At 41.0% G+C, this 27,878-nt stretch overlaps 3 protein-coding genes across 4 annotated transcripts; 1 reads left to right on the top strand and 2 right to left on the bottom strand.

Moving 5' to 3' along the window:
- Window positions 1-22: 22 nt before the first annotated feature.
- Window positions 23-11,229, bottom strand: LOC111271420 (uncharacterized). The gene is made up of 10 exons (XM_022852187.2): window positions 11,067-11,229; window positions 7,257-7,472; window positions 6,714-6,887; window positions 6,172-6,227; window positions 4,021-4,278; window positions 2,784-3,066; window positions 2,493-2,626; window positions 1,440-2,155; window positions 822-1,102; window positions 23-413 (listed from the first exon to the last, which is right to left on the bottom strand). Exons 1-10 carry the CDS (start codon window positions 11,088-11,090, stop codon window positions 225-227), a joined length of 2,331 nt encoding a protein of 776 aa, XP_022707922.1. The 5' UTR covers window positions 11,091-11,229; the 3' UTR covers window positions 23-224.
- Arl1 (ADP ribosylation factor-like 1) lies at window positions 9,605-17,559 on the top strand. 2 transcript variants are annotated; one of them, XM_086972912.1, is made up of 6 exons: window positions 9,605-9,686; window positions 12,440-12,539; window positions 13,138-13,195; window positions 14,320-14,490; window positions 14,741-14,919; window positions 15,375-17,559. In XM_086972912.1, the coding sequence occupies exons 1-6, from the start codon at window positions 9,620-9,622 to the stop codon at window positions 15,406-15,408; spliced, it is 609 nt and encodes a 202-aa protein (XP_086829038.1). In that variant the 5' UTR covers window positions 9,605-9,619; the 3' UTR covers window positions 15,409-17,559. The 2 variants fall into 2 exon arrangements, with proteins under 2 accessions (XP_086829038.1, XP_022707924.1); XM_022852189.2 differs by lacking the exon at window positions 9,605-9,686 and adding an exon at window positions 11,507-11,725.
- A 2,812-nt stretch (window positions 17,560-20,371) lies between these two features.
- LOC111271421 (protein LSM14 homolog B) lies at window positions 20,372-23,894 on the bottom strand. The gene is made up of 4 exons (XM_022852188.2): window positions 23,648-23,894; window positions 23,167-23,280; window positions 22,220-22,581; window positions 20,372-21,996 (listed from the first exon to the last, which is right to left on the bottom strand). Exons 1-4 carry the CDS (start codon window positions 23,775-23,777, stop codon window positions 21,448-21,450), a joined length of 1,155 nt encoding a protein of 384 aa, XP_022707923.1. The 5' UTR covers window positions 23,778-23,894; the 3' UTR covers window positions 20,372-21,447.
- Between the last annotated feature and the right edge of the window lie 3,984 nt (window positions 23,895-27,878).

Genomic DNA, 27,878 nt, shown 5'->3' with positions numbered 1-27,878 from the left:
CTAAAAAATAAAAACTCGCAAATTTTCTTTGATTATTGTACAATGGTGAGACATAATGAATATTTTATTTTTTAATTGTTCCGCCGATTCATGTACTTCATGATCTTTTATCGCAGTCATCCAACCTTAGCAACAAAGAGAGTTGTTCCCTGCTGTCTTGTTCACATTCTATCAATTTATACTGGTCAGCTTCGCTGCTGCGTCGGCCATTTTGCATCGTTTTTTCAGTCACTCTCATCGGAATCGGCCCGTGCCGCCATTTGTCTGCTATCGATTTTTTCTGTCCGAGGATTAGCCAACGCTTTCTCACGATTCTTCATCGACTGCAGCGCCCTTTCCCGTAACAAACGTTCTTTCTCTTCAAAATCATCTCCTTCAGAGTCGGACTCCGAATTTTCTTCGTCGGATTCGCTCTATAATTAGAAAATTAACGGTATTATAAAGCTAAAACCTGTCAATAGCATATTTTTATGAATTTTTAGCTATTTTGACCCATTCCGTCTGATTTTCTAAAGAACGAAATTTTCAAGATAAGACAATACACCTAATTGAATTGGATACTCTTAAATATGTACTAAACAATACTTTTCAAAATGTGAGTCTTAACACATTCCCGCTTACTGAAAAGGGATACGAAATCCTAGACAACACTTTCGTATTGAATGTCGTCTAGATATTGCGGAATTTTCCTGCAACCGGTTCACTTTATTAAGCTATTCTTAGGTGTTCGCAAAGCTACGATGTCAATAAATGAAAATGACAATACATTTTATTTATCTGGACGAACTTAAGATCTGATGATGAAGGAAATGTATATTAACCTGTTTCTTGGCCTTTTTCGCCTTTTTGCTACTCTTCTTTTTCTTGTCCTTCTTATGCTTGTGTTTTTTGCTCTTCTTTTTGGCTTTTTTCTCTCTACGTCTCTCCTCCTCGGGAGATTCTTCGGATTCTGATGAGCTACTCTTAGCAACCGATTGCCTCTTGACCACCGGAGACGAACTCACTGAACCCCTTTCACGAACCGGGCCTCTCACATCCCTAGGTATTGTAGGGCTGGGTGTACGGGTAGGGCTTACTCCTGGAGGGGCTAGGGGACTCGAATCTGTAATTGCAAGGTTCCAAAGTTAGCTACATAATGTTTTACTGATAATTGATTTAGTCGACTGTGCTCAAACCTGCAATTAGATATGTTACTTGTCAGCGAAATTTCATTGCTGATGGTGGTAATCGCATGAGGACGTAATTCTAATAGAACTCTTGCACAATGTTAGAGTAATACTGGCGAAAACTTCTAGAAAATCCTCAATTACCAGAAAAGGGATTGACTCATATTGCACGCACCGATGCGGTCTACCTAGTTTGCTCGTCAACAACTGATCGTTTTTTTAGCTGCATTTTAAACTGCAATATCTTACTCTTAGCATTCGTTAACGTTTTACCTCTCTCTCGGTGGTCAGCACTGCGGTGTCTTTCCAGTCTCTGGATTTGCTCCCTGCTGAATTCCCGTCGCTCTCTTTGTACTACGGGAACTCTTTCGTATAGTTCATCGTCGGGTGTGTGGGAACCTTTTCGCCTTTTTGGATCAGGCCCACCAGTTCCGTAATGCCTTGGCGAACTGCCGCTTCGTCGCTGTGGCGAGGCTACAAAATTCCGTCTGGGAGAATGAGCGAGGCGACGTGGTGAACGACTCCTTTTTCCGTCATTTGACACATGCCTCCTTGTATCTGGGGACATCCTTCTGTTCTCAATGGCCATTCTTCGACCTTCTGGAGATAGATTTCGTCTCGGTTCGGGGGATCTCCTCCGAATATTAGGCGATATCCTTCTGTCATCCGGAGACATTCGTCTCAGATTCGGAGACCTTCGTTTGAGTTCGGGTGATCTCCTAACTTCAGGAGATCGCCTCCTGCCGTCTGGTGACATTCGACGCCTATCAGCGGAAAGGCGCCTTCTTGAATCCGGTGACGCGATTCTCGCATCGGGCGACCTCCTGCGCATATCGGGGGACATGTCATCTCTGGGCGATCGGCCGCGCCTGCGAGATGGTGCTGTCCCTATTGTTCCTCTGTTCCTACCGTCAGGCGAGCGACGACGTATGGGCGACATTCTGCGTCCATCTGGAGATCTCCTTTTAGGACTGCCAGTGCCGGATAACCTACGTTTAATCAATAAGAACGATAAAAACCGCATGATCTCTATTAAGATTGAAGTTGTAATTACAGATTAACATAACATAGTAAGCACAGCTGAAAGCTGCTTGCTTTTTGTGTGCAACATGGGGACAATAAAGTAGTTCCCACGGATGAGAAAGTCATCCGCACAATGAAAACGAGACCTCTTTGCATAAAGTTCGGTTCAGCTACTATGTACATGTACCTTTATTTCTGCTAGTGTAGTAATTAAATTTCTACAATCTACAACGAACATCGTGGTCACCCTTCCTTCTCAGTTGGGCAAAATACACTATCCAGAAAGGTCCAAATTTGCGCTACCTTCTTCGGGGCGACTCCCTCCTTAGTGGTGACCTCCGCCTTGGTGGAGGCGAACTGGGCGATCGCCGTTTTACAGGACTTCGGCGATCACGATCTCGTCTATCCCTTGATCGAGACCGGCTGCGTCTATCGTCCTGAAAATTGATCAGTCGCGCACGACATGCAAACTCCATTTAAACGCATCGCTCATAAACCTAGTTAACCTGGTGAAAACACAATTATTTCAATAACTAGTTTAATCGCATAGGTGGAAAAAAGCGATTTCAAAATTGATAACAAGGTAACACGCACCCGTCGTCGTTGATGGCGTTGGTGACCGTTGTTATTGTCGCGCTGTCTCGGACTGTTGCCTCGTGTCCCATGGTGATCCCGGTCACGTTCGCGATCTCGATCGCGTTCCCTCCTTTTCGGGCTCCTCCGACTATCCTGCTGTTTGTCGGACGTCCTCCTGGGTGAGCTCGAGTCGTCACGCTGTCCGCGATAGCTCCGTTTGTTCTGCACCGAATCCGCTGGCCGCTGATGAGGGCTTACCCGTTCGCTTTTCCCACCGCTACCCGGTGAATCCGACCGAGACCTGCAAAAAACGCTCATGTAACACCAATCGCAGGGGGCAGCGAAAGAACTTGTCTTCGATATCTCTCTCTCTCTCTATTGAGCATGGGAACATCAAACATACAGGTAGCCTACTTATTGTCGTTGTAGCGAAACATGCTAAACACGTATGCTATGATATCGTATCCCGTTATCATTGACTAGGTAACCAGTAGTTATTATAGGAGAAGTTCGACTTAAGAATGACCGCTCCCAATGATTCTATTAGCGTTATCAGTCGAAGGGCTTTTCCTCGATTTCCTTATTCGATACATGCTAAACGGAAAATAGTGGTGAAGTTGCTTTTCGACGTTTGGTGCTGTGTTAACAACTCTTCAATGCCTCCTCCTCTGGAAAGAACAGCGTGGCAACTACAGGCAAGGGTTCTACCGGGTCATCTTATGAGGTATCATACCTCGTGGGTGAATATAATTGAATGGGACGTTAATGGGGCAAAAATGCTAAATCAATGAGGAACTCAACCCGCTCCAGCCGTTGAGATCTTCGTGGTCTTCATCTGTCTCTGTGTCGTCTATTGCGTATCCTGGATTGCGTTGCTACGATCAGACAATAAAATCGTCTGTTATGCATATGCAGCTGCGAATGTTAACTAAGAATAAACCAGATCGTGCTGTAATTTGAATGTTCATGTTTTGAAAGGGCGTGCGAGAACTATTATGTAGAGTTTTTAAAAAACATCCGTTTACGGCAACAGACAAAACCTAAACAAAGTCTAATTTAATCCATAACATGCACGTACAGATGTTACAAGAGGTCGGCGGGTTTAAAGGCCTGCGGCATTGATAGATTTCTTCCACTTCCTTCTAATCTACAGAAATTAACGATCGACGCTTAATTTTTCGGACTATTCTTCAACTAATCACTGTACCCTTCGATACCAACGCGCAGAGAACATATTACAACTTCAAAAACTCACCTTCTGCGTGAATCTTTGCTCTGGGGGTCTCGATTCGAGTCCCCCGCCTGCTGTTGCTGCGGACTGTGATGCCGATGGTGGCGCTCACGGTCGCGGTCACGACTTCGGTCGCGACTTGGACTTGACGTGTCGCGGTTCGTCGCGGAATTGTTACGCGGGGGCGAACGCGAATGGGTACGAGCCCACGAGCGGCTGCGGCTCCGGCTGCGACTCCGGCTTCGCTTGCCGGCGCTGGCACCCGTCGAAGACTTCGCCAACCTGTAGGTGTGTGTGTACAATGGTGCAAGTGGAAGATGGGTGGTGGGGTTCGTGGTGGTGGTGGTGGATGAGGCGGCTGCTGCTGCTGCATGTTGTTGCTGCTGCTGCTGCTGCTCAAGACTTCGCACAGCCCCACAACTCACACCACAACTCACGTCACGCAAATGCCCCTTCGGCCACTGCCAATAAACGAATCGCCTTTTTAGACCCAACAAGACTATTTAACTAAGACTACCAGCAGGCGAGACAGTTCGAGCTGGCCATGGTTGCCACATACTTCGTGTGTCATTTGACAGAGGACATGGCCTGCTGTGGCCCCCTCTGACGCAGACACACACACTCACACTCACTCACACTCGGTTCGTGGTTTCCCGATCGACACAGACAACCCCCACCTGTCTCCAGCATTACCTTCAAAGCAGCTGCTTTTTGTTACCAGCTGAAGTAAACGAAGTATGGCATGATACGCGGTATATCACAGACCAAAGATAATTAGATGTTGACTTTGCGGCTTATATAACCATCGTGATATAATCATGCTATTAACACTCTGTTTCACAGATCGGATTGTAAGGGTCATCTATGGAAAGAGTTATGCGTTTCCGTTAGTAAATCACACTGCTCCGACTTAGATCAGGGTAATAACAGTTCGCTTTAGCGACCGTCGCCATCAATGTGTAATTAGCGTGTACTGTTTTTTGTTGATAAAATATACACATTGTTTGCATACACATATATGTTCATTATACGCATATGTATAACAATGCATGGTCCATTAAAAAGAAGATTAAAAGATTAAACAATTTTAAAAGAAGGTTCTATCGATTAACTTAGTACACTAGCCGTGCTATTATACCGCATTCTAATGCGAGAAACGCATGTCCAAACGTGAAATAAAAAGGCGTTTTTTTCAAAAACATAGTCCCGCCGATTCCTATAGTATTCCTGTTCACAACCTACAATCTGGTATACTGAGGTTCTTAAACTGACTGTTCTTCCAAACACAATCATATGTTAAAAGAGTTAAAAAAATTTCTTAAAGTGTATTTGGCATAAAGGTCTAGCTTGCCGCAAGGTGTAGCAAATCACGGGCCTCATAACATGATCTATATGGCGCTCGAATACTAGTAACAACTAAATTCGGTGAGGACGAAAACTCTGGAAGATAGCCAGGCACCTAGCACTACGTTGCGATTCGAAACTGATGGTGCGACTATTGTAATTGAGCTTATGTATAGCATGCTAATGGCTGCCAAAGAGTTACAAAGTACCCAAATTTACTGTCTAAGCAGTTTTAGAAAACTGTAGTTCAAGGAGGTTTCTTAACCTCGGTTCTCTTTCGATATTCCCATGCTGTTAACCGCCCTTTATAGCGTGCTATGTGGGTCCGAGCTCCACCCAGTGTAGCAGAATGATGAAAATTCAGAACATCCGAAAGCTATAATTAGAATTTATCAGTAAAGCCTTCGGAAGTCAAGAAAAGGTTAATACGCTTGTTGCACAGAATGGGTCAGTTAAGCCAGCAAGTCAAGCATTGAGTTATTTTCAATTATATCGGATCAATGCACTACCGGGCACATAAAACGCCATTAGCCGGAACATACCGTCCAATGTTCAGCAATTGCATAGGCCTCAAACGAAGCTTCGACCCGCCTTGCGAATAGAATTTTTCCAGTCTCCTAGACAATTTTACGACCGCATGCTACTATTTATCTCGACTGTAATCAGGCAATCACTTCAATTCGGCATTAGCAACTTATGCAGTACCATTATGCTGGTGAATCGATAAGGCGGAGTTGTGATGGTAGTAGAGGTTGCAGTAGTCATAAATGTTGTAGCAGTAGTGGTAGTAGTTAGGTGTTAATAAATACCTAGAGAAAAGGATACACTTACGCTTGGTTGGACAGTTTCCCTTCGGCGAGCCCTCTCTCTCTTTCGCGTTCCTCGGCCTGAGGTTTAAATTCGATTTTATTAGATTATCGCACCAGTGCCCCTGACATTGGCCTAACAAATATTCGATGCTCCGAATCAAACAGCAACGAGAAACGGGCCGATAACTGGTCAGATCGTTACAACGGAGGACTCTCTCGTACGGCTTCGCTCATGAATAATAATCACCGATAAAACCCTGCGTTCTATTTGTAAACTGAGTAACAATAAGAGAAAGCTGCCGCGAAACTATCGTAAATATTTTGGCGAATAAAACACGTTAAGTTTACAGAAATGTATTGTGTTTTCCTCCATACGATGGATAATGGCTAGGTGGACTTCTACAGCTAAACCTATTTGCCCTAGTTTTAAAAAATGATATAAGAACCAAGCACAATTCGGAGATTCTCAGCTGCAGCGAGCAGATCTGCCCACCCGCTTCGAGTGGTCTCCACGAATCCTGAGTCCTCTGAATTCTCCATCTCATTGTCTCCTGATCAACTAACCGCAAGTTTGATGCGAATCTCCTCTTTCTTCTTATCCAACAAGTCCGGGTGAACCCCGCCCTTACTGGCTTGCGCGGCCGCGAGCCTACTCCAAAGTTCGCCCATGAATTCTCGTGCGTTCTTGCCGTGCAGGAAGCCCGTCATGTTGATCTGCATGATTTTCGGGTCTGGGTACTACCAAACATTTTTATAACGTTAAAATACTTTTTCCCTCATACTGTTTTGTGAATTTACAGTTGATCGTATAAAAAAGGTGAACATATAATTCAGTTATTTATTTGATCATGCAAATGCTACTCATTTAAAACCGGACCCCTCTTCACAGGAAAAATCATAAAAAAACCCGGAGCAATTTTGTGTATAAAATACAAACAAAAAGCTTGATAAATACTCGTGCTTATTTTAATAGCCATATTATATCAACCGTAAACATTGCACCAGATATGCTTGGCTTTACTTTTCTTAGTCCTTTTAGAATGCTCTAGCGTGGACGTTTGCCTGCACAAAGACTTACGGTTGCCGGCTGACCATTATCCAACTCACTCTGTTTGCCTCAAGCTGATTGAAGACGAACTCGATTACGACCTCGTCCTCGATGCCAAGAAGCTGGGTGATCTTTTCGGAGATCCAAGGTTTTAAAGAATCAAGTTGTACCCGGTTCATGTCGACCTTCGTCGCCAACGCTTCATGGAACTTCAGAGACTTCAACAGCTTCTTCTGCTTATCAGCGAAGCGATTATCCTGCTCAGCGCTCGTTCCCTATAAAATACAAACGTTTGAAGTTTTATTCCTTTCAGAAATTAGATTTGACAACAATATTATTCAAAAAAATCTTTAGATCTGATACGTTCTCTAAAAAAAAAATTTCTTCTCAAGTGAAGGAAACGACAGTGGTCATTCGATGATTAACTTGGCTACGAGAGATTTCACGTAACAATAAATTACAGCGCCTCAAAGCGCTCAGCTTCCAAGTATAAATTTAATCAGGTATGAAGAAAATCGAATTCAAATATTTGACTATTTTTTCACGCTTGAATAGCTAATAGACAATCTTTAGTTAATCCTGTAGCGAGATCAGACGGTGTGATTTATTGTGGTGAAATCTGTGCAAGAAGACACGCCTGTACTTCGAGTCAACCTAATTCAGCCCATACCTACGTAGTATTGGGTGGAGTTAAAGGAAACACTTTTTTGCCCGATCAAAATTCATCTGGGCCGAAAGAAAGTTCTTACCCCGCCGCAGTGCTCGGTAATAAAGTTCCTGTAAACACAATCCTTCTTCCTTCATTAAAACAGCGCGCAGAACCATTGCTTTAGCGCTCAGCCGATTGGTTTTCAAATTCTTCTATTTACATGCTTGTGCCTACTGCTTTAATTCGAGCATTTAGTTTTTGACGCTACAACGTGTGCGTTATGACGGAGCGTCTAATCAACCCATTCGAGATCGCGCTAAAAGTATTTGTGTAGACGCAGCTTACAAGTGAATATAGTTTGGTATATTTAGATAATTCGGATAATTCGGAATTAAGCTTCACTCGGTCACCTTTCTAATAATATTCAAAGATTCATATATATATATATAGGTTAACAGGGTAACGTCTCGATACCAGGGAGTAGGTAAAACTATTTAAAACATTTTGCGTCATATAGGTAATATAAGTTTTGTTGAGTTTATAGGACTAATTCAAAGGATTTACTAGAGAGATAGTACGAGGAGGCAACGAGGATGGCATGATATCTATGACAACTTTCCCGCATCCGAAGCAGTTACATATACCGGCTTGTTTACCTATTTTTTTGCAGAATCTACGGTGGAAGCCATGCACAATAAAGCCAATTCGTTCCCTTTTTCTTGGCTATTCATCATCACACCCGAAGCAAAGAAACCTCCTTCGATCTGCGTAAATTTTTAATCCTAGTTTCTATAATTGGTCTTGAAATTTTTCTTCGCTAGATGGTTGGAGCGGCAATCAAGGTTTTCGATAGCATTGGCTAGCCGATTATGAGATACTCGAGGCAATTTTGAATCACCAGGTGTAGTCCCTATGCGCTTTTGAGAAGCGATGTTTTACCATGATTCGATTTCTCGAGATTCTCCATTGTAAGATCTTTCCAAGTGACGCATATATCGTACGTTGAAGTCAATCTTGAAGAACTGCCTCGGAGACAGACAAGCCGACAGTAGTCGCGAGGAGCAAGGAATGAGGCGATTTGATTGCCCATGTAGCCAAAACTACCCTCTATCATTTTTCAATGACGTGTGCAGTGAAACTTCTGCTGGTTGCGGAGAAGAGCGATCCCAACTATCGAAACCAGTTTGCAAAAGCGACCTGGTGAGGCACAAGAATCAATGACCGCTGTTTCTTCTTTTCATCACCTTTGTCGTATTCAGGTTCACGGTTAATCTCAAATCTGTAAGTGCCGCGTGGCGACGGGCTAGAGCTTACTGTACTTGGAGCCTGTTCTACATGTATATCACGAAGTCATATGCATACAGGATGACTTTGACTGATATCCTCGGTTTTCGGAATTGATCAGGGAGGTCCCTAAGCAAGATGGAAATACAAAAGGAGTGTGCTTAGGTTGTCTCCCTAAGGCAAACCAGTTGTGTATGAGAAACGAATGTTCGGTCGATGTTTCCACAAATCAATTGGTATGTCTCGAATCAGAGTTGCTTCACTGGGCACATGTACTGCTACTTTGCACTCAAGCACTAAGGAAAAAGCGCAGTTTCTAGATAAGGTAACACTAGCACATGAGTTTTTAAAGCATTGATGACCGCAGGTTAGGTTTCTAATGCGCATTCTATGGGCATTGCCATGGTGACCCGTAGCAGGCGGCTATCGCTTGCTTAGATCTCATCGTTGGGAAATGATTACCATGTCATGTGACTAGCATGTCGCTTGATGGATGTGTTGGCAAAGCCCCAGGTAAGTCAAGCAAGAGCCACCTCGGTTGAACTTTCTAAAAAAGGTAAGTCTTTTATTCTACACCCAAATGTTTATTTATTTCGATAACTTTATCATACAGTAAAAATTATTTATAGCAGAAAATAAGCCGGCATAAACACTCCAGAGTAAAACATATCTGGAGTGCAAAAGAATGTTCGTATCCGATGGCTGTGCTGCTTTGTACATGAAAATAGGATCAGATGAACAACGTACGAATTACTCGACCAGCGTGGTCACAGCTGCAGGAAGCTGTGTGGTATGACGACCTATATTTGAAGGCCTGCTGCCTTTAAACGCAGCTTACAATTTGGATTATAAATGCGGTATTTGGATCTAATCAACGTTTTATTTTGTTGTTGGTCGAAAATTATCATAAGTATTTAGACAGAAAAAAAAAAGCGAAGCGTGATGCGAGAATATAGATAAATATTTTAGTATTAATTTTCCATTTATTTAAAATTTATTCAACCTCACATATGAGTGCTTCTGTTAATGACTGAAAATGAACGTTGCAGATGTTGCTATGTACGATTTTTTTATACGTGAATCAATATACTACAATTTCTCTAAGCAGGTATAGCTCATACCGGAGGCTCTTTGATGTAATTGTAACCTTTATACGCTATAAATTATCGTCGAGGTTTTGATATTTACATCCAAACGTAAAATATTCCGATACACGCGTATGTAAACAGATTCTGATGTTTCCCAACACCGACAGCTTTAACCTGGATGTTTGATGACCTAGGTTGATTAAACAAGTTCTCCTGAACAGATCGAAGTTCAAGTCCGTTGCTTACACTCATTCCGCTATGATATGCTTATGAATTATGTAAACAAATATGACTGCAGCCATCACAGGAAGCTCTAAGTGTCAAAATGGTTTTTCCCAAAATTCAAGCAATAAAAGGCTATAAACTCCAATTCATCAAAATTTATCGGCTTTAAAGATCAACACGCTCCCATGTTATACCAAGTTTGCGATAATACAAAAAGGTAGGTTTTTTGTTTATTTTTTTTGCTAAACGTTTTTTCTAATGGCCGCAATTCTGGCCCAAGGCCTCGCTTGCGCCCATCAAACAAAGCGAACGCAAGCGAAAACCTCTTCGTGTGCTAAAACTAATTGTGATTAAAGTTTATTCCTTCGCACAATCCATGTGCAAGACCCAAATTCCGTTAATCTATTTTGCATCTACAACAATCAGGCACTGAGAAAGCAGCTCACAGAATATGCTAAAACGATTTCTGGGGTGTCTGTTTGTGTTGATGCCATACTGGGTGGACACCCATGTTGTTCGTTGTACGCACAACATCGGGGATGCCGTGTATATAGTATCAGCATAGTGTGATAACTGCCGCCGTGCGTGAGCGGAAATTTATCCGACGAATAGTTCGTACATACCCTGAAAAAACCGGCGTCCGTCATCGCGACGTTGGGAATGCCGCCCTGGCGGCTTGCACACTTCACTTAGGCAATATGGGTTATCGCTTAACACGCACAAAAACCAGACACCGTAACAGAGGCAACGAGCCCGATCGCACGCACAATCGGCGAGAATGATCAGAAGTTACACCCGGGGAGAGCTGCCCGGGATGGTCTGCAGTGGACGCTTATCCATCCAAAACGGTCACAACATTCGACATACAATGATGGTAATTTTGTCTATCATAAGCAGTAAAGTCTATACGCATTGGGTTATGTCCCATGCGAAAACCTTTGCAGGTTATCTAGCATCCGATGTGTAATCCAGCACTTGAAAGAGGTCCTTATTCTCAAAAAAACTGAGTCGACGAAAGTATTCCGCTAGCGACATTCGCCCGCTAAACAGTAACCACCAACGGGCGGTGTCGCTGGATACCAGCGTGTTCTGTCATCAATCTGCCTGTGGCGTTCGCAAAATAAGATTTGACTTTTTTTTTAAAAAGTGTTTTTAGGCTAGTCGTTGTGTTCGGCCGTGGCCTAGATAGTGAGCCAGTGAACGGCGGGTGTTAGTGTCTTTTCGGGGCGTGGTTGACATTTACACGAGAGAGGAGTATTTCTACATATTCGTAACAGTATGGGTACGTTCCGCATAGGTTCTGCTATAATCAGCACTGGAAGACGACCACTATCTAACAGGGTCTACTGGGACCACCCCCATCAGCAGAAGTACCATTAATTCCATAGAGTAGCGGTATGGTTAATGCTCGAATTTTTCCGGCTCTTATTACCGGTGCTACCATTCACAGTACCACTAATGCAACACTAGTGTACCACTACCACATTAAATGGATATTGTAGATGTCGTTACGGAAGAGCTCCATAAGCCGAAGGGTTTTATTACTGCTCGTAACACCCTGCTAGAGTACTGTGTGTATGTCATCTTCTAGCCGGCTGCAACCGGCTTTTAACGCATGAAACATCTCATTCCCCACATGTCTGTCAACGTTGGATGATCTAACTAGATAACCGGAATTTTTTGAGTATGTGATGTGATGAGTACCATTCCTGTAGGCAAAATCATCATAATAAATCAGCTCGTTATTGTAAAATTAAATAGAACAGAAACGCAAGAAATATATCAAGCGAAAATAATAAGCCGGAATAATAATATTATTTTTACAACAACAGTAACTACAATAACAGTAGCAACAACAGCAACAATTAAAACAGCAGCAGCAACAGCAACAACAATAAATCGGGGGGAGCAAAAGGTGGTAGGATAGTAATAAAAAAAAGGCCAAACTTAGCCATATGACCACCTGTTCAAATTGCTGATACGGTATTGTTTCCAGGCGGGGTAATCAGCTATTTTAGGAGCCTGCTGGGCAGCAGAGAACTTCGAATTCTGATCCTCGGACTCGATGGTGCAGGAAAAACAACTATACTATACAGGTAGAGCAATAGGATATTTATTGACGTACGTCTATAAATATATATTTTTCCTTTAATGTTTCTTATTGAGTAATTTAAAAGTGGAAAAAGCAATGAAAGTGTTTATGGACAATAAATATGTCTGACCAAATTAAGGAGCGTTATTTTATCTATTAGGTTAATTACCAGATGCTTATCTAAATGTGAAAGTGGCAGTAATTTCAACTGCGCTTGAAGTTGTGTGTGCTACACACCTCATTTAAGAACGTCCGCTTGATACTTCAACCAGGAGTGAGTGACGTGTTAGAATCTAGCCAGGACTACGCTGGCGATGTGTGATTAGTAGTAAGGAGGGTAAAAGTGCTAACGTATTTAAATACTTCTTAGGGTACACGTAATTGAACGCATCTTTTAATTTAGGCTTTGTTTGAAAGACAAAAGTTTATGCCTATACATCAGAAAAAGAATGCTAGAGAAATTAGACGAGGTATGCTCTTTTGTTTTGAAAAATATTTCGCCTGTTTCAGAAATTTAAATTCTGAGGAGAATAACGAGCAGCACCTACGTTGGTGTATACTTTTCCTTAAAGCTACAATCCACCTTGTCTTTGTGGTTGCAGATTACAGGTTGGAGAGGTTGTGACGACGATTCCCACGATTGGGTTCAACGTTGAACAGGTAAATTTCAAGAAAAGGAATGTTATACTATAATATATACAATTTGCATTTCACAATTGTTACTTTTTATAAACTAGTGCAAACTGTCGAATTATACTGAACTAATGACTACACAAATTGTTTCAAAACTCGAGCTCAATTTTTAAGGCGGTGATCAAAGCCAGTAAATAAAACATATTTTCAATGAAATTACACAATATCGAGTGTTTCTTTCAGGTAAAAATAGAAAATCCTGAAAAAGACGTGACATGTATAATTTTGCGAAAATTATGACGTGCCAAGAATATTGCCTTGGTAGAAAAAGAAAACACGTGCCGGTAAAGGGTAAATAGTTATACCTTTCTGAACTCATTTGGTTAAAGTACCTATTAGCAAAAAGTCAAACAAAAAATTAATATTCGTTACACTTGTATTATATATGTAAAAACGAAATTAAACATGGGCGCAGAACTAAGACAATGTGCATAAGACTAATGCTTCACTTTTTGTTTAGTACCATGCAAACGCCTATAGAACTGGCGAAATACTGCAACAGTCATATGAAGCTATCTGATTCGGCACATTTCGATATTTCGATATCGACGTGCAGAATTCAACAAGAGAGTTACAGCCTAAAAAGGCAAACCATTGATTATTCACTGCAATCATCCGAAATAACAAGTTATGTAAATATAAGTGAAGAATCTCTTCAACAAAGTTCCTTTTTTGTCGTTTTTGTTAATGGGAGCCTCTTTCACTTGAGATTGTCTTCATCGATTAGAAATAAAAAATGTAAAAAATGTTACGATATTACCCCCACAAGTGGAATTTTTTTTTCGGTATTCTGGTAGCCCGATTAATGCATAGATATCGGTGTCCAATGGCGACATTAGAAAAAGTGCTTAAATTATTACCCTGAAGGTATGGCCTCAAGTTTTTAGAAATACTCTATAACATGTTTTTTTTCAGATCGCTATGAATGCTAATTGTCAAGTTGTGACATTCCTTCATATAACACATTATGCGACGGATAGTAGTAACTACACGAAAATAAGTTATTAGCTGGAATGAAATTATCAAGTGATCGTTATTAATTGTATTTTCTATCTATTTTATTTGTTTGTAATTAAATGTTGCTGTCCTAGGTAACGTACAAGAATTTGAAGTTCCAAGTATGGGATCTTGGGGGTCAGACGTCAATCCGTCCGTACTGGCGTTGCTACTTCAGTAACACCGACGCGATCATTTACGTGGTCGACAGTGCAGACCGAGATAGAATCGGCATATCCAAAGAAGAGCTCGTCAGTATGCTTGAGGTTAGCTATTCGATGGGGTGATTTTTGTCGCTCATCATTTTTTTTTATCATTATTATAGCCATCGGCATAGTACACACGAGCTTTGCAGTGGGATACCAAGTCGCCGATTATAGGACGGTATCCATTTAAATATACGAAACTTCATGCGATTTTAGAACGGATGAATAGATAAGAGTGCTTCCATCGATATAACAGTAAACGGTAGCGACTAACCAATTGCTGTGTTGTTTACTTGGTTTATCTCAACAGGAAGAGGAATTAAAAAAAGCAATCCTTGTTGTTCTTGCTAATAAGCAAGATATGGCTGGAGCAATGAGTGTCTCGGAAATGCACGCTGCTTTAGGTTTGGACGCGTTGAAAGATCGTACGTTCCAGATCTTCAAGACGAGTGCGCTCAAAGGCGATGGTCTTGATGAAGCTATGGAATGGTTAGTATCTATGAGCAAGTTCAAATGATGTTCACATTGCCATGTAATAGAATGCGCTCTAACAATTCCACTATTCAAAAGTTCAGTTAGGTCCAGCTTATTGTCAGAAGCTCTTTAGATGGCTTAGTTGACCTAAAGAGTTTCTACTGATGTTTTCTAAAGAGTGATTAACTTTGCCTATTCATCATGGTGAATGTTTACTTCATAAATCTACTACATTAAAGCTTTGTGATAGTTATAAGCTAACACTAAAATCGCTAAAGTTCTAAAAATGTGATATCATTTTCTGACTGAAATCGTCCCTCCAAATAACGTGTTATAATAAATCGTGTCACACGTACTTTTTTTAATTATTTCTGTAGATAAACAACTGACAGTTGAGAAATGCATTTTGTATCTAAGATATAGCATAATATAATATTAATGGCAGTTTTTAATCATGTTATTATTCTCAGGCTATCCAACGCATTAACAAACGGTGGAAAGTGATCCCGCGTACCGCAAACATACGAGGTCAACCAGCGATCAGAAGTGTCTCAGCGCAATGAAACTTTTGCAATCAAACGCAAATCTAAGGTTTGCGTGCGACAGTACAGCTTAAAGAGGTTCTATATTTGCCTTTACATTTTGGGGTATTAACATGTCTCTCTGATCGTAGCGTACGAAAGTAGGTACACGACAGGATGCCTAGTTCGTAGTAATACAGTATGAAAAATAAGCCGGTGTAGACATTGACAATTTGAATGCCTTATGTGATGATCGTGGTGGATGACGATGAAAATGTAGAGTGACTGGAACAAAAAATGCTGATGTGTGCAACTACAATAAATAAACGCCGAAATGCTATCTATAAAGTATAATTAGTGGGCCTGTGAGAGAAAAATGAAGCAAGTGGACAAAAGAAAGAAATGAAAGATATATATATATATAAACCCTTTCAAAATAGAAAGTGTCGCTCTGCTAACAGGAGGGTGCTACGTAAAGGATTTTGCCTTGTAGCGGCAGCTGCTAACTGTATACTGGGACATAAAGAGTTTCTGCTAACTACAGCCCTCAGTAGTACGAAGTCGTGACGTTTGGGTATGAGGATCGACCTTGACGAGAACGGAGAAAGGTGACTTTTACGGTTCTCTGACTGACAGGGAACAACAATATGTTGTGATGGCATGACGCATTGCATTATATTTCTTTATCTAGACGCGCGGATGAATACTGTTATTAAAATATTATTAAATTACTAGATTATTATATTGTCATTATTGCTATAAGTATACTTATTATAAATACTATAATTATTTTTAATTAAGCTTTCTGCAAAGCAAAGAAGATGTAATGAATGTGTGTTGTATATACGATCATGAAAACTAAAGCAGATCGAAATGTTAACCGAACATAAAAGCGGACGAACCAATATGTCTGAGGGTTGTTCTCTGCTGAGATCGATTAAAAAAGTAAATTATTAGGCAATATAAAGGGATCCTGCAAGTGGGTATTCATGTTACGATCCGATCGCAATCATAAAACGAGATATGCGTATGCACAATATTAGTAGTGCAAGTAGATCAGGAATCATAGAACAAGACATGAAAAATGCGTGTCAAACACATGCGCTGACGTGAAAATCTTATGCTAAATAACGAGTATACGGCTTTGAATATTTCTCGTAGATTACAAATTTAACGTGGTATAAATCAAATTTAACTAACGATGCAAATCAATGTGGTCGTCCTCCGAGCAACTGATGCAAAGGAATCAAGGAGATAATGCCGTGGAAGAACGTTTGCAAGGCTGAATAATTTTGAGGTATATCATTGATTGCAATGAAAGGTGAGCACAAAAAGCAGAAAGAGAATAATAACAAGTGCTCGAATTGATCTGTATAATTATTATTAGTGAAATGGCTACGAACGAAAATTACTGACGGGTACGGCCATTGTCGAGTCGAGTGGTATTGCTAACTCACAAATTCTATCATGAGTATGCAGAAATAAACCATGTAAGAGCATAACCAAAAGATCAGTATACGTGGGAAATAACCAAAGGGCGGCATCGAAAAATCAACATCCGAAATGCTGCCATTAGTACTAGAATTAGTGCTATTGGCAGTTCTTATTAATAAAAGACGAAAGCCAAAGAAGATATAACTTTCAGAGCTCTATACTTGGCGGTTAAGTGAATACCAACCGATTCGTTGTTGCATCGCTCAGGTACTCTGAACTTCGATACCAATCGGTTCATTACTACTGGACAATACTGTATGTCTCAATGGCTCACGGTAAACGATCCCAAAACTGCTAACGATGATCACGGCGACGATAATGATAGTAGTATTAAGTGTCCTTTAGTAGAATTGAGGATGGTAAGATAAGATAAAAATGACGTCACCGCGAACGATTGCAACAAGGAGTAGCAAGATCTGCGAGAGTAAAGTATATATATGAATCGATGAAAAAAAGTAGAGCGCGGACGAGAGCGTGATATAAATCATGAAACAGTAAAAAAAGGGTGAGTAACGTGGTACAGCTAAACTATGGGAAAATAGAATAAAGATCACGGTGAAGACAGGTGCAACGCCTACGAAACGAATTTCGGTCAAACAGGAGGAAGAGAGAGAAATAAATATGCGAGGATGTTTGTTGAGATGAAAATGTTCTTATTGGGGCCCCAAAGTGAACCCCTATACAGTGTTTAAATTATTTAGCGGGTATTCTAGTTAGGTTGTGTCATTTTTTTATAATGGTGATCTTCCAATATTTTGTGTTGTTCTTATATTCTGACTATAGCTAGGGGCCTTGAATTGTACGAATAATGTATAAATCATCTTGTACAATGAAGTATTTTTTGTTATCTATCTAGTTAAATTCAAGTAGACTATTGTATATATTTTATATATAAATAATAATAAAGTCAAGTCATATTTGATTTTTTTTGCGATAAGTAGAAATCTACCTTTGCTTACGTAGAAGTCATATAAGTGAATCTGGTGTCGAGATCTGAGAAAATATCGTTCATATTAATATAACGTGTAACCTATACATGAATAGCTTCAAGCACGTTCGCGACGTTGAGAGAAGACGTTGCGAGTGATGCTCTTAAGACTTATAGTTGCAAAATTTCTCGCCGTGTGCATCTGTATTTAAAACAAGTCGCAGCACCGCAAAATGGCAATCCGTATTGTATTTTTTGATTGGCATAACTATTGCTGCAATAGAACCAAGCTAAATTCAAAACTTTGATTTGGTGCTGCTGAGAAACCAGTGCGTATCACCTAGCCAAAATAAGCTACAGATATGTGTGTTGAAATTAACTTTAGTGCCCTACATAGTATTTCCCCATTTATGATTTTTGGATGACCGTAATTTTTTTTAAACACAATACGTTTCGTTTTCATAATGATTGTTAAAATAGACAAGATAATAGAAATCGCTTAAATTTTAGTAAACAGTATCGTAAATCACTCAGTCTAATTAGGAGCATGTATACTATTATAAGTACGTATAGAAAAAGGTTAGAACCACAATTGCATAACTAGCTATGCGTTACCTTCTGCGAAAACAGTCTGGTCCAGGATGCTATTCAGGCTTGAGCTGAGAGGGCTAAGTCGGTAATAGTAACGCATGAACTTCTACTGTTCCTGACGGGTCGTATAACGAAACATCAGAGCCTTAGTGACGGAAGGCTAAGCGACGAACAGCGAGAACTTCCGGACGAAATACGATTAAAATGCAGCTACTGCAAATCACTACTCTTATTCCTTTGTTCTCGGGCTATCTATCTCGCTAAATTAAAATGTGTAATAATAAGGTCTTCTTCCAGCCTTCAACTGATAACGGCTGATACACCCGTCGTCAATATAATGACATATGATGAACACGAACTGCTGCTGCTGTCCTCCATTGCGGTGTGGACGAATGGACGACGATGGTTTGCTGATGAATGAAAGGTTGCTTTCCCAATGAGGTCGATGAAATAGTATCGGCGGCCCAATGGCCTAGTGTGCCTGTTACAATGGGACCTGCCTGGACTCCGGTTTCGTAGAGCAGGCAATGCAGATTACGAGAACGGCGGTTCCGCACTGTCATCGAGAACCGCCGCCGGTGATGTGACTTAATGAATTTACAACGATTGACCTGGCCGTACCGACGAAGGTGACAGAAAGTTCACTATTAAGGTCGGCTGGACTGTCTCTACAGTATTATTATCCCTATAGAACGCACTGTCAGCCCATGCTCGCCAACCCATTCTGCACTCTGTAACTGCCTGTTCTCTCATATGTTCACTATTTACAGCTATTCCTCTGTCGCTTGTGGCGGCACAAACCGAGGCAGCCGGTAGCTTCGGCCAGATTATACGGTTGGGTCAAATTCTCTTATACCAGATAACGAGTGCGCAATGGCGTAAAAGGCTCCGGGCACATTGTGGCCGTTGCATGCAGGTTATCAGTAACATGCGCGCACCCGTTGAGCGATACGCTTCATCAATGATATCTTTAATTCTACCTCGCTTTCGCTTGTTTGCTTTGTTGATTTTTCTAGTTATGCAATCTTCTGCAAGGCCTCATATAGGTGATTGGAGAAAATACAGAAGCACAAGGCAACCGAATTGATGTATTCATTGGCTATTTGAGGATATGCGCATTCAGTCGAATCGTTTCTCAGTAGCGGTAATATCCACCTGTACTGTCTGCTCAACAATGGTAAATGGTTATTTTCCCCTGAAGAGAGATTTGAAATAAGCTAAACAGAAGCCTTAATTAAGACAGGCCTGCTTTGCTACTAGCCAGGTTGGCTTTGAGCCTATCCACACGAAGCGAGTTCCTTTTTTCAGAAGCATTTCGAAAGCGCAACAAGACATCACTGTTAATAGAAGTTCTGACAGATAAATATGCAGACGTGGGACTTCAGCGCGATAAAACGAAGTGCGTAAAACCAAGATCCGAGCAACGAAATAAAAATTGAGCCTGGTTGTATCAGACAGTCACTATCCCAGTTTCTGTAAAATGTGCTTACTTCACATTACAAGATTCAAAATATTTCTTTATTGCCATTTACTGAGCTACTGTTTACACAACAGACCGTTAGATTAAGGAACTTTATTTTTATAAAAACATAAATATATATGTATTCATATATACGTATTTAGTAAACGACGCTTTCTATCACGTCCACTCATATGACTAATCCCTACCGACCAGTAAAGCCCACTATATGGCTCAATATATCTTACCAAGTCTCATAGCAGACACAGGCATTCTTCCTGTATCATTGATTAGTATCACATTTATTGATAGCTTTTATGAATGTTGCCGTACTCTTACAATCTTACTAAACAGGCTCGCTTCATTGTAAATTGCAGTAAAATTTCTTATAGTAAGAAGCATAGCTTCCAGTTTGTTATGTATTTATACTATATAATTTCATCTGTCTATCGAATGTATTCATGAAGCAGATCATTATCTTACTATCAAAGCGTTTGTTTATTAGGTTAATTAAGCTTTACCAGTAAGCTATTTGACGTGATGTACAATCGTTTCCCCTCTTTGAAGAGCGTGTTACTTACAGATTTATCTACAATAAACTATTCCAAAAAACCTTTGTTACACTTAAAATGAATGGCTTGCTTAAAGAACGATTTTTAAGTATTCAGAAATACAGAATAAATATGTCAACGTACTCAACGCTGCTCCTATGTATCTTATGTGTTGTCCTATTTGGCCTACCCTATTCGTTGCCAGTGGATGAATTGTCAAAGAAAGACAATCTCACTACATAACATATCTGTCCTAAACGGAAGACAGCAATTTTTCTTTAGTAGATATAACTTAAGTATATCATAATTATTTATTATCATCATCTTCGATTGAAGACCCATTAATCGAGCCACCGATCAACAACATTCGCGACACCCTGTATACAGTCGACACATCATGGAATTGTTGTTAGTGGCTGATGTCGGATCGTTGTTGCAAGCGAGAAAAAAGTCCGATGGGTACTACTGGGTAAAAAGTGATATGGAAGCACACGTCTCGCAGCTCTACTTTAGTTATCGTTGTTCACCGGAGCTTGGGTCTGGGTCACTGGTAACACGCTCAGGGAAAGGTAAGCGAGGAGGTGGTTATTAACGGTCCCAGAGGGAAATCAGGCCGTGATAACTCTAGAAGTATTTCAGCCGAATCCATCGACTAGAGTTATGGCAAATGAGACATCCACAAACTACAAATAAGGCCACTTAAGAGCTACACACAGTAGGTTACATCAACAGAAATTTAGGTAGATAAAGAAAGTAATAATGGGGAGCAAAAATATACCGGTAAAACCGGGCCGTTATTCACACTAACAATAATAAACGCGTATATAATTAGATATATGTCCACCACAACAAAGACCTCCTGAGCTGAACGAGGGAAATGATTAAGTTTTGGTATATTGATAAATGGAGATTCGCTCGTTGTCAGGGAACTTAGCTAGACCCGTGGTAATGTATCAGCGACCGTTTCCGTTCGCGTGAATAAAGTGAGTCGCCATTTTCTTAGTGAGCCATCGCCATCCGTTGGAACTGTCTGCGATTACCGCGTGAATAACTTCCGCGGAAGAAACTTCTGCGTCCTGGTAAATAGGTTATACCGAAAGTTTCTTTATTCGCCTGCATCATCTGACGTCGCGTGAGGCGTTGGTGTCCTTCAGTCTCAGTGGTCATCGATAGATTGTCATAGAAGCTTTTATCTTGATTATAGACAGGCTCTTTTAAATCGTGAATAGAATCACTATTTGTATTATCTTTGCCGTCATCCTTTGCATCTCCCTTGGCTCTGTCATCTTTGATGCTAAGCTCCTTAAACTTCTCGTGCGCCTGATCAAAGTCAAAGTCATCTGTGTATAACTTTGTCGAGTTTTCCGATACTTGGAACTTGCCAACGGGTTGCCTGCGCTGGGTTCGAGAAGGCGAATTTGGTGTTCGGTCAGCCTGACGTCGATTCAGATGAGCGGGAATCTGTGGGATACGCGTGAATTGGCGATTTCCGCGGTTTGAGCTGCCTGCCGAAAGCGATTCGGTAGTGAAGGACACATGGCGCGAGTTCTGCAAAAGTTGCAGAAAATGATAACGATGGTGGTCATTCGAAATCACTCCGGGACGTAACAAGAAACACCTAATCAAAGTTGATTGCGCATGTTCTAGCAAGATCTATCTTTTTTCTGTTACTGCACCTGTTAATTTTACCACCTGAATGATGACGACCGTCTATCCCAAGACCACAACCATCACTGATGGCTTTGAAGTCCAGCCAACGTGGGTGACTCACCTTGTTTGCGTTGCGGGCCTGAATCTGTTTCTTGTTCTTGCCACTGCCGCTCGCAGCTCGTCGTTGGCTCCGGTGTTGATTTTGATTTCCGTTGCGATGTGCGTTCTGATTTTTGTTGCGGTTAACTTGTTTCTGAGGGCTGCCATTCTGCTTCCTTTGGTTGCCTTTGATGGAGCTGTTTCCATTCGAAGCTGCTTCCTTCATGAGAAGGTTGACGTCGACGCGCCGTTGACGAGGGCCTCCGACACCAAACAGACTCATTACGGAATTATTAATCTGGCGTTTTGGTGGACGAATGGACACTTGCGAGTTTGGAATTATCGAGACAATGGCTGGATCTTGGTTCATGTGACATTCTGGATCTACGTAGGCAAACATTGGAGACCGATACGATACAGAACGATACCAATTCGGCCGATCGACGTATCGGTGTTGGGTAAGTGATCATCCGTCGTTGTAATAATCATCACAATCAGCATCAAAAAGGGGCAGTTCAAAAAATAGGCGACGCATTAGTTCGACCTCAACGACCATCATACGACACTGCTTGATAGCCCTATCAATTACTCAACATCAGATGGATCTGATTCACGATTTGCCTATGTTGACGAAATAACAATGTCACCGTCAAATAGCCTAGAATTTTAAACGGCCTCTCTTCGACTATTGAAGATCATATGTAAGCGAAGATGATGGCAACATCTTATGTGTTTAAAAATCTAACTACATTTGAAACAAAGGTCAAAATGACCAGAAGTACATAGGCATGTAAAATCCTCAGAGATTAGCATTTGTACCTGTGAGGTCACATTGAAGGTCACCAAGAAGAAGCAGAGATGAATCTACACATTTTCACCTTAACAAATACGTCAGTGTCGAAGCGAAGGAATATCAAACAATTTGCGTGCTTATATGTACGTGCTGTCTGAAAGGTTACTTTCACTCACTTAAAACTTTGATTGAGGAGAGTGACAATCCGTCGAACGTAATACTGGGTACTGGGTTCGGTGATGGCGTAATGGTCTGTTCGACCTGTCGGTTTTCCGTTCCTAAACACCACACTGTTACAAATAGAATTTGAAGAGCTGTTAGGATAAGCAATCTCCATGAAGAAGTTCCTCTTGTATTCATTCGCCTTAGACATCGCCTATTGACATAGTGTTAGAGATGCTTGCCTTAAGTTAGATTCCTTTAGTGTAATACTTCATCGAAATCGAATGTACATACACTTCGACAGTAACGACCGCTATTTAATTTCGATCGCCGTAATTGGCAACGAACTGTAGCTGCAATAAAATCTCATCTAATCTCCTCGTTCGATTATCGGCTCATAGCCAGCTAATCAGAACCACGTGCGCTACGGTCTTGGAGCGATCCAGCAGAGCGCATGTTTATCAAACACTTTCAAACCATGCTTGAAGAACTCACCGTTTTCCAGAGTAATCGTACTATCTTGGAGACTGAATGAAGTCAGCGTCCCCTCGAAGCGCGCACTTCCCTTGGTGATGACCGAGAGTTCTCTCCCAAGGGCATCGTAAAGGGATCCAAACTGTGTCATGTTGCCCGTCTCCACTTGCTATGTTCTGTGAAAAATCTATGACCTGTACAAGCTAGGTGTCTACAGCTAAATGAAGGCGGCGCGAGATTCGACTCGCCTATCAACAGATTGACAAGAAAAGAGACGGTATGCACGTGTTGGGCGTTTTTCTAACAGAAAATTACTGTGGGGGCGCTAATGGTCAAGCTCAAAGGGTTTTCGTACTACGTTGCAGCCTTTTAGAACGTACATGCGCGTGTTACGTCTATAGTAGATCCGCTATGCAGCGCTTTGCACGTATGTTTGACGTGTACACATTTAAACACATACAGACGTAGCCAAATGAGAACAATCACTTACTGTCGTCATTAAATTATTTGATCTAGCGCCGACAAGCAACACATTCGATTCGAACGTGAAGCCCTGATTGAGTGAGCTCACAGGTAAATAACGTCTGTGATCTGCCCCAGCTTGTCGTGACAGAAGATCAACCAGGCAACGCTGTAGATTGGGGTACATAAATATTGGTCGTTGATGAATTGCGTTTGCGGAACATTGGCAAACTTAACATTGACTGCTTAATTTTGCTGCATCGAGTAAAGTGGGCTTGAAGAAACGAAACATATACCTTTATACACAAAGCTTCTTTATGTGAGTACGGATAATATTGTCTCCAGTACCTTTTCTATTGCGTTTGTCAGAATCGATAGTATTTGCTAATAATATAGGATATCATAACAATTTCACAATGAGATTTAAAATTATGAATATGTTACGAATAAAGATATATCTACTCATGTACATGGGTTGTGTTGTCATTTTGCATGATTTTCCAGTTACATTGTTACCGTAATATTTTTGTTCTTTTATAATGAACGACAGTAGCAACAAATACGTAATCATTCTCATTTATTTAGCGCTCCGAACATTGTTTCCGTAAGACAGACCTTAACATATCGGTTATATCATATTATTAATAGCAGTATTATTCAAAAGATCAACATCATTTGCGGTATGCTATTCAACCAGCCATCCAGTCAGTCAGGCAGGAACGTTACGTTCGCATTGTAGCGCATTTAGTTCTGGGAAGACCTAACGTTGTCCTCAGCATTGTAGGACGCCCTCTGTACATACATTTGACGATCCAAAATCATACAGTTCAATTAGCAGCATTTGTGACCTTATTTACTGCTTTTTATGCTAGTGATCGTCAATCGCTGCTCACTCCCCATAACCCGTCGAGTAAGTATCGGTCACAGCTATATCCGATGCTATTACCATGTATAAGGAGAGGGTTATTTTATCGTGGCCCCTACTAATGAGGCTGTTAGCTTATCGTTCAAAACCTCGTTGCAGGTCAGCGGGTCCTAACGTGACTGCGCAAAAAACCTGCCTGTTTGAACGCCCTAACCAAAACGCCGTTGACGGCAACAGGAGCTCGGAAAACTTTATGAGACGTAGTTTGAGTCGGGCAAACTCGTTCGCGGTCTCACCTCGTAAGCCCATAGGCATGAAACAAAGCCTAACTGTTAGATTTCGGCAGTCTTACAGTGTTCCGACCAGTCTGGAAAAACAGAAGGCATCTACGCTCGCTCCTGCACTGCTCAAATTTAATAGCATTGAAGATAATAAATCAAGACTGTGCATATGAGCTAGCGACATATTAGGATTCCAAGGAATACGATCACTATGGGCGATCGATCAAAGAACAGCTCAAGTTTTACCGTTAAATGCAACCGAGCCAATTTTCGTATCATGTCTGTGTCAATTTGTTATCAAAAGCATCAGCTGTCTATGATGACGCGAATAAAGTATTACCACGAGTCGGAAATGGTTAAATATGCTCATCAATGAGATTCGATATCGTTATTTGTACGTAAGCTTTACGTGTAAGTATACGTAAAGTTTACATATAAGTACGTAGTAACGAACTTTTATGGAGGATCACCAATAGTAGAGGCTATTGTGATTAAACAGCTTTTGTGAAAAAAAAGTTGTACAAACTTTCCGTTTCGTACGAGTAGTGGTGTGAGAAACTACACTCGTCTGGAGTACCGTACCATTTTACCATAGTGTATCATACACATAGGAGTTCTTCACTTCATGTTTGAATATATACAGGGGGATTAACTCTGCACCTGTCCATAAAGATACCATGTGAAGCGTTTGCACGGTTGTGCAAGTGATTTAGGCAATCTTTTATTGAGTGCTACCTAATTTAGCTAAACACCATATACGTATGGCACAAATGGTTAAGCACGAAGGTTCTTTTATTGATGTGTACTTTATTCAATGTGAGTTGAATTTTACCCAGCTATGCTCTTATTCGATCAACATGTAAGCACCAATTTTTCGGCAATTTCCAATTTGTAGGCAAAACCTAGAACACCAGACCAGCGCATCAGGTAACTATGTAAATCAGCACTCCGCTGGTTCAAAGAGATCCTATAGAATGAGTTCTATCAGTTCGATTGGTGAGTTCGAACCGACCTGTTCCAGAGTCTTCCTGTTGATGTGGGAAGCGACAGGCAGAGCCCTTTCAGGGGAAACAATTGAATCGATTGACCCCAACCTTTTATAATTTTGTCCCATCAGACTTTCTCTCTATATCTGTTTGATCCGCTCTAATGGTACGGCAATAGAGAGAAGTCGGATGCGACCGAAGATCGGTAAGCCTGTAATTCGATGGATAATTGTAATAAAATGGTATTAACTTTCCTGCTGTTACTGGATAGCTCTCCCATTGTGGAGGTCGGTGTTTACTTGCCCTCATTGGGTCTACGAGCTCTTCAGCTAGCTGGAGTCTCTAGGGGCTGTACGCTGAGTGGCGCATACACGGAAAACGAGCTGCACGTGCTATCCCCTGTAGTTTTGTTCGTCGAGTCCGCGGGAGACGAACATAGAGCAGCTGTACAAAATCTTGAGTGGTTGGCCACCTCATACAGGAAATGCATGAGGATTGTTTTTACGAGAGATTCAGTTGATCCACAGTCGAAAACTCGCCACAGCCGCGGAGTGATAGTGATTACGTGAGCCGAACCCTCAGATACTATCGGATGAAATGACCTGATACAAACAGTGAAGTAGGGCGAGCAACTCAGTGCACTGAAGTGGCTGCAGTGGAGCACAATCCAACAAGTTCTGTACTCCACATTTGGCCATACGTCAGTAGCCACGAAGTAAAAAACGAAGTAAGTACGTTATTTTTCAATCATTTTTCGGTTCTAGATTGCTTTGGTATTCGTATTGCGAAAATGAATGTATCATAAATACGCAAATGATAGAAAATTATAGTTTGTTGCAGCTTGCTGCGATTGAATCATGAATATTAGAGGAGTTCCTAATGTAATACTGGTTGTTTATCTATAAAATATTTCCGACAGTTTTTCACCGAGAAACTACGTTTATATAGTGTTGCGTTCACTAATTACATATGCGAAACAACTATCTACCGTATCACGTGCGCGTTTCGAGTTTTGCACCAGGTACATAAGCCCGTTAAATACTGCTGATCGCTTCTAGCACGAGACGCCCGATTTGAACCTAAACACCACGTGCCCTATATTAACTTATTGCGATAACATAGATATTGTAGTGTTTTAGCCTTATAATAACAATAGAATACAACCATTTTCTCTAAAGCCACATCTCTGCATTGTCAGGGGTAATTACTTATACTAATCTGCTAATTAAAAAAACGATATTTTTCTACAACTGTCATAAGAACAAATCACGACTATCATTATCTGCTCACTTCCCTACGAATATTTTCAAAGTTTGATTTCATTGTTCGAAAAGTAGGGACTTTTAAACAAAGCGTCAGCGCTACACCTATTGCTTTCAATTATAGAGTAACTGTTCTTTAGGACTTCAATATATTAATACCAGTGTAGGCATAGGTGTTTAATGGATATATTTTTTAAAAATATGAATATTAGAAGAAGCAATGACCACATATACGGCACGTGTTATGCCGTGCACTGATTCGTTATGCAACAGACAAGTGATCTGGCGCGTATTTTCAATTTTTCTTCGCGCGCAGAAATACAACCTTTTTTTTCGTACAGAAAATCGTTAAAAATGAAATATTTTTTATGGTAGCTAGATTCCGATTTACATTGT

This window comes from Varroa jacobsoni, unplaced genomic scaffold, assembly GCF_002532875.2.
Source record: "Varroa jacobsoni isolate VJ856 unplaced genomic scaffold, vjacob_1.0 contig00610, whole genome shotgun sequence".
Taxonomy (NCBI): Eukaryota; Metazoa; Arthropoda; class Arachnida; order Mesostigmata; family Varroidae; genus Varroa; species Varroa jacobsoni.
This window is presented reverse-complemented; position numbering and strand designations above follow the sequence as displayed.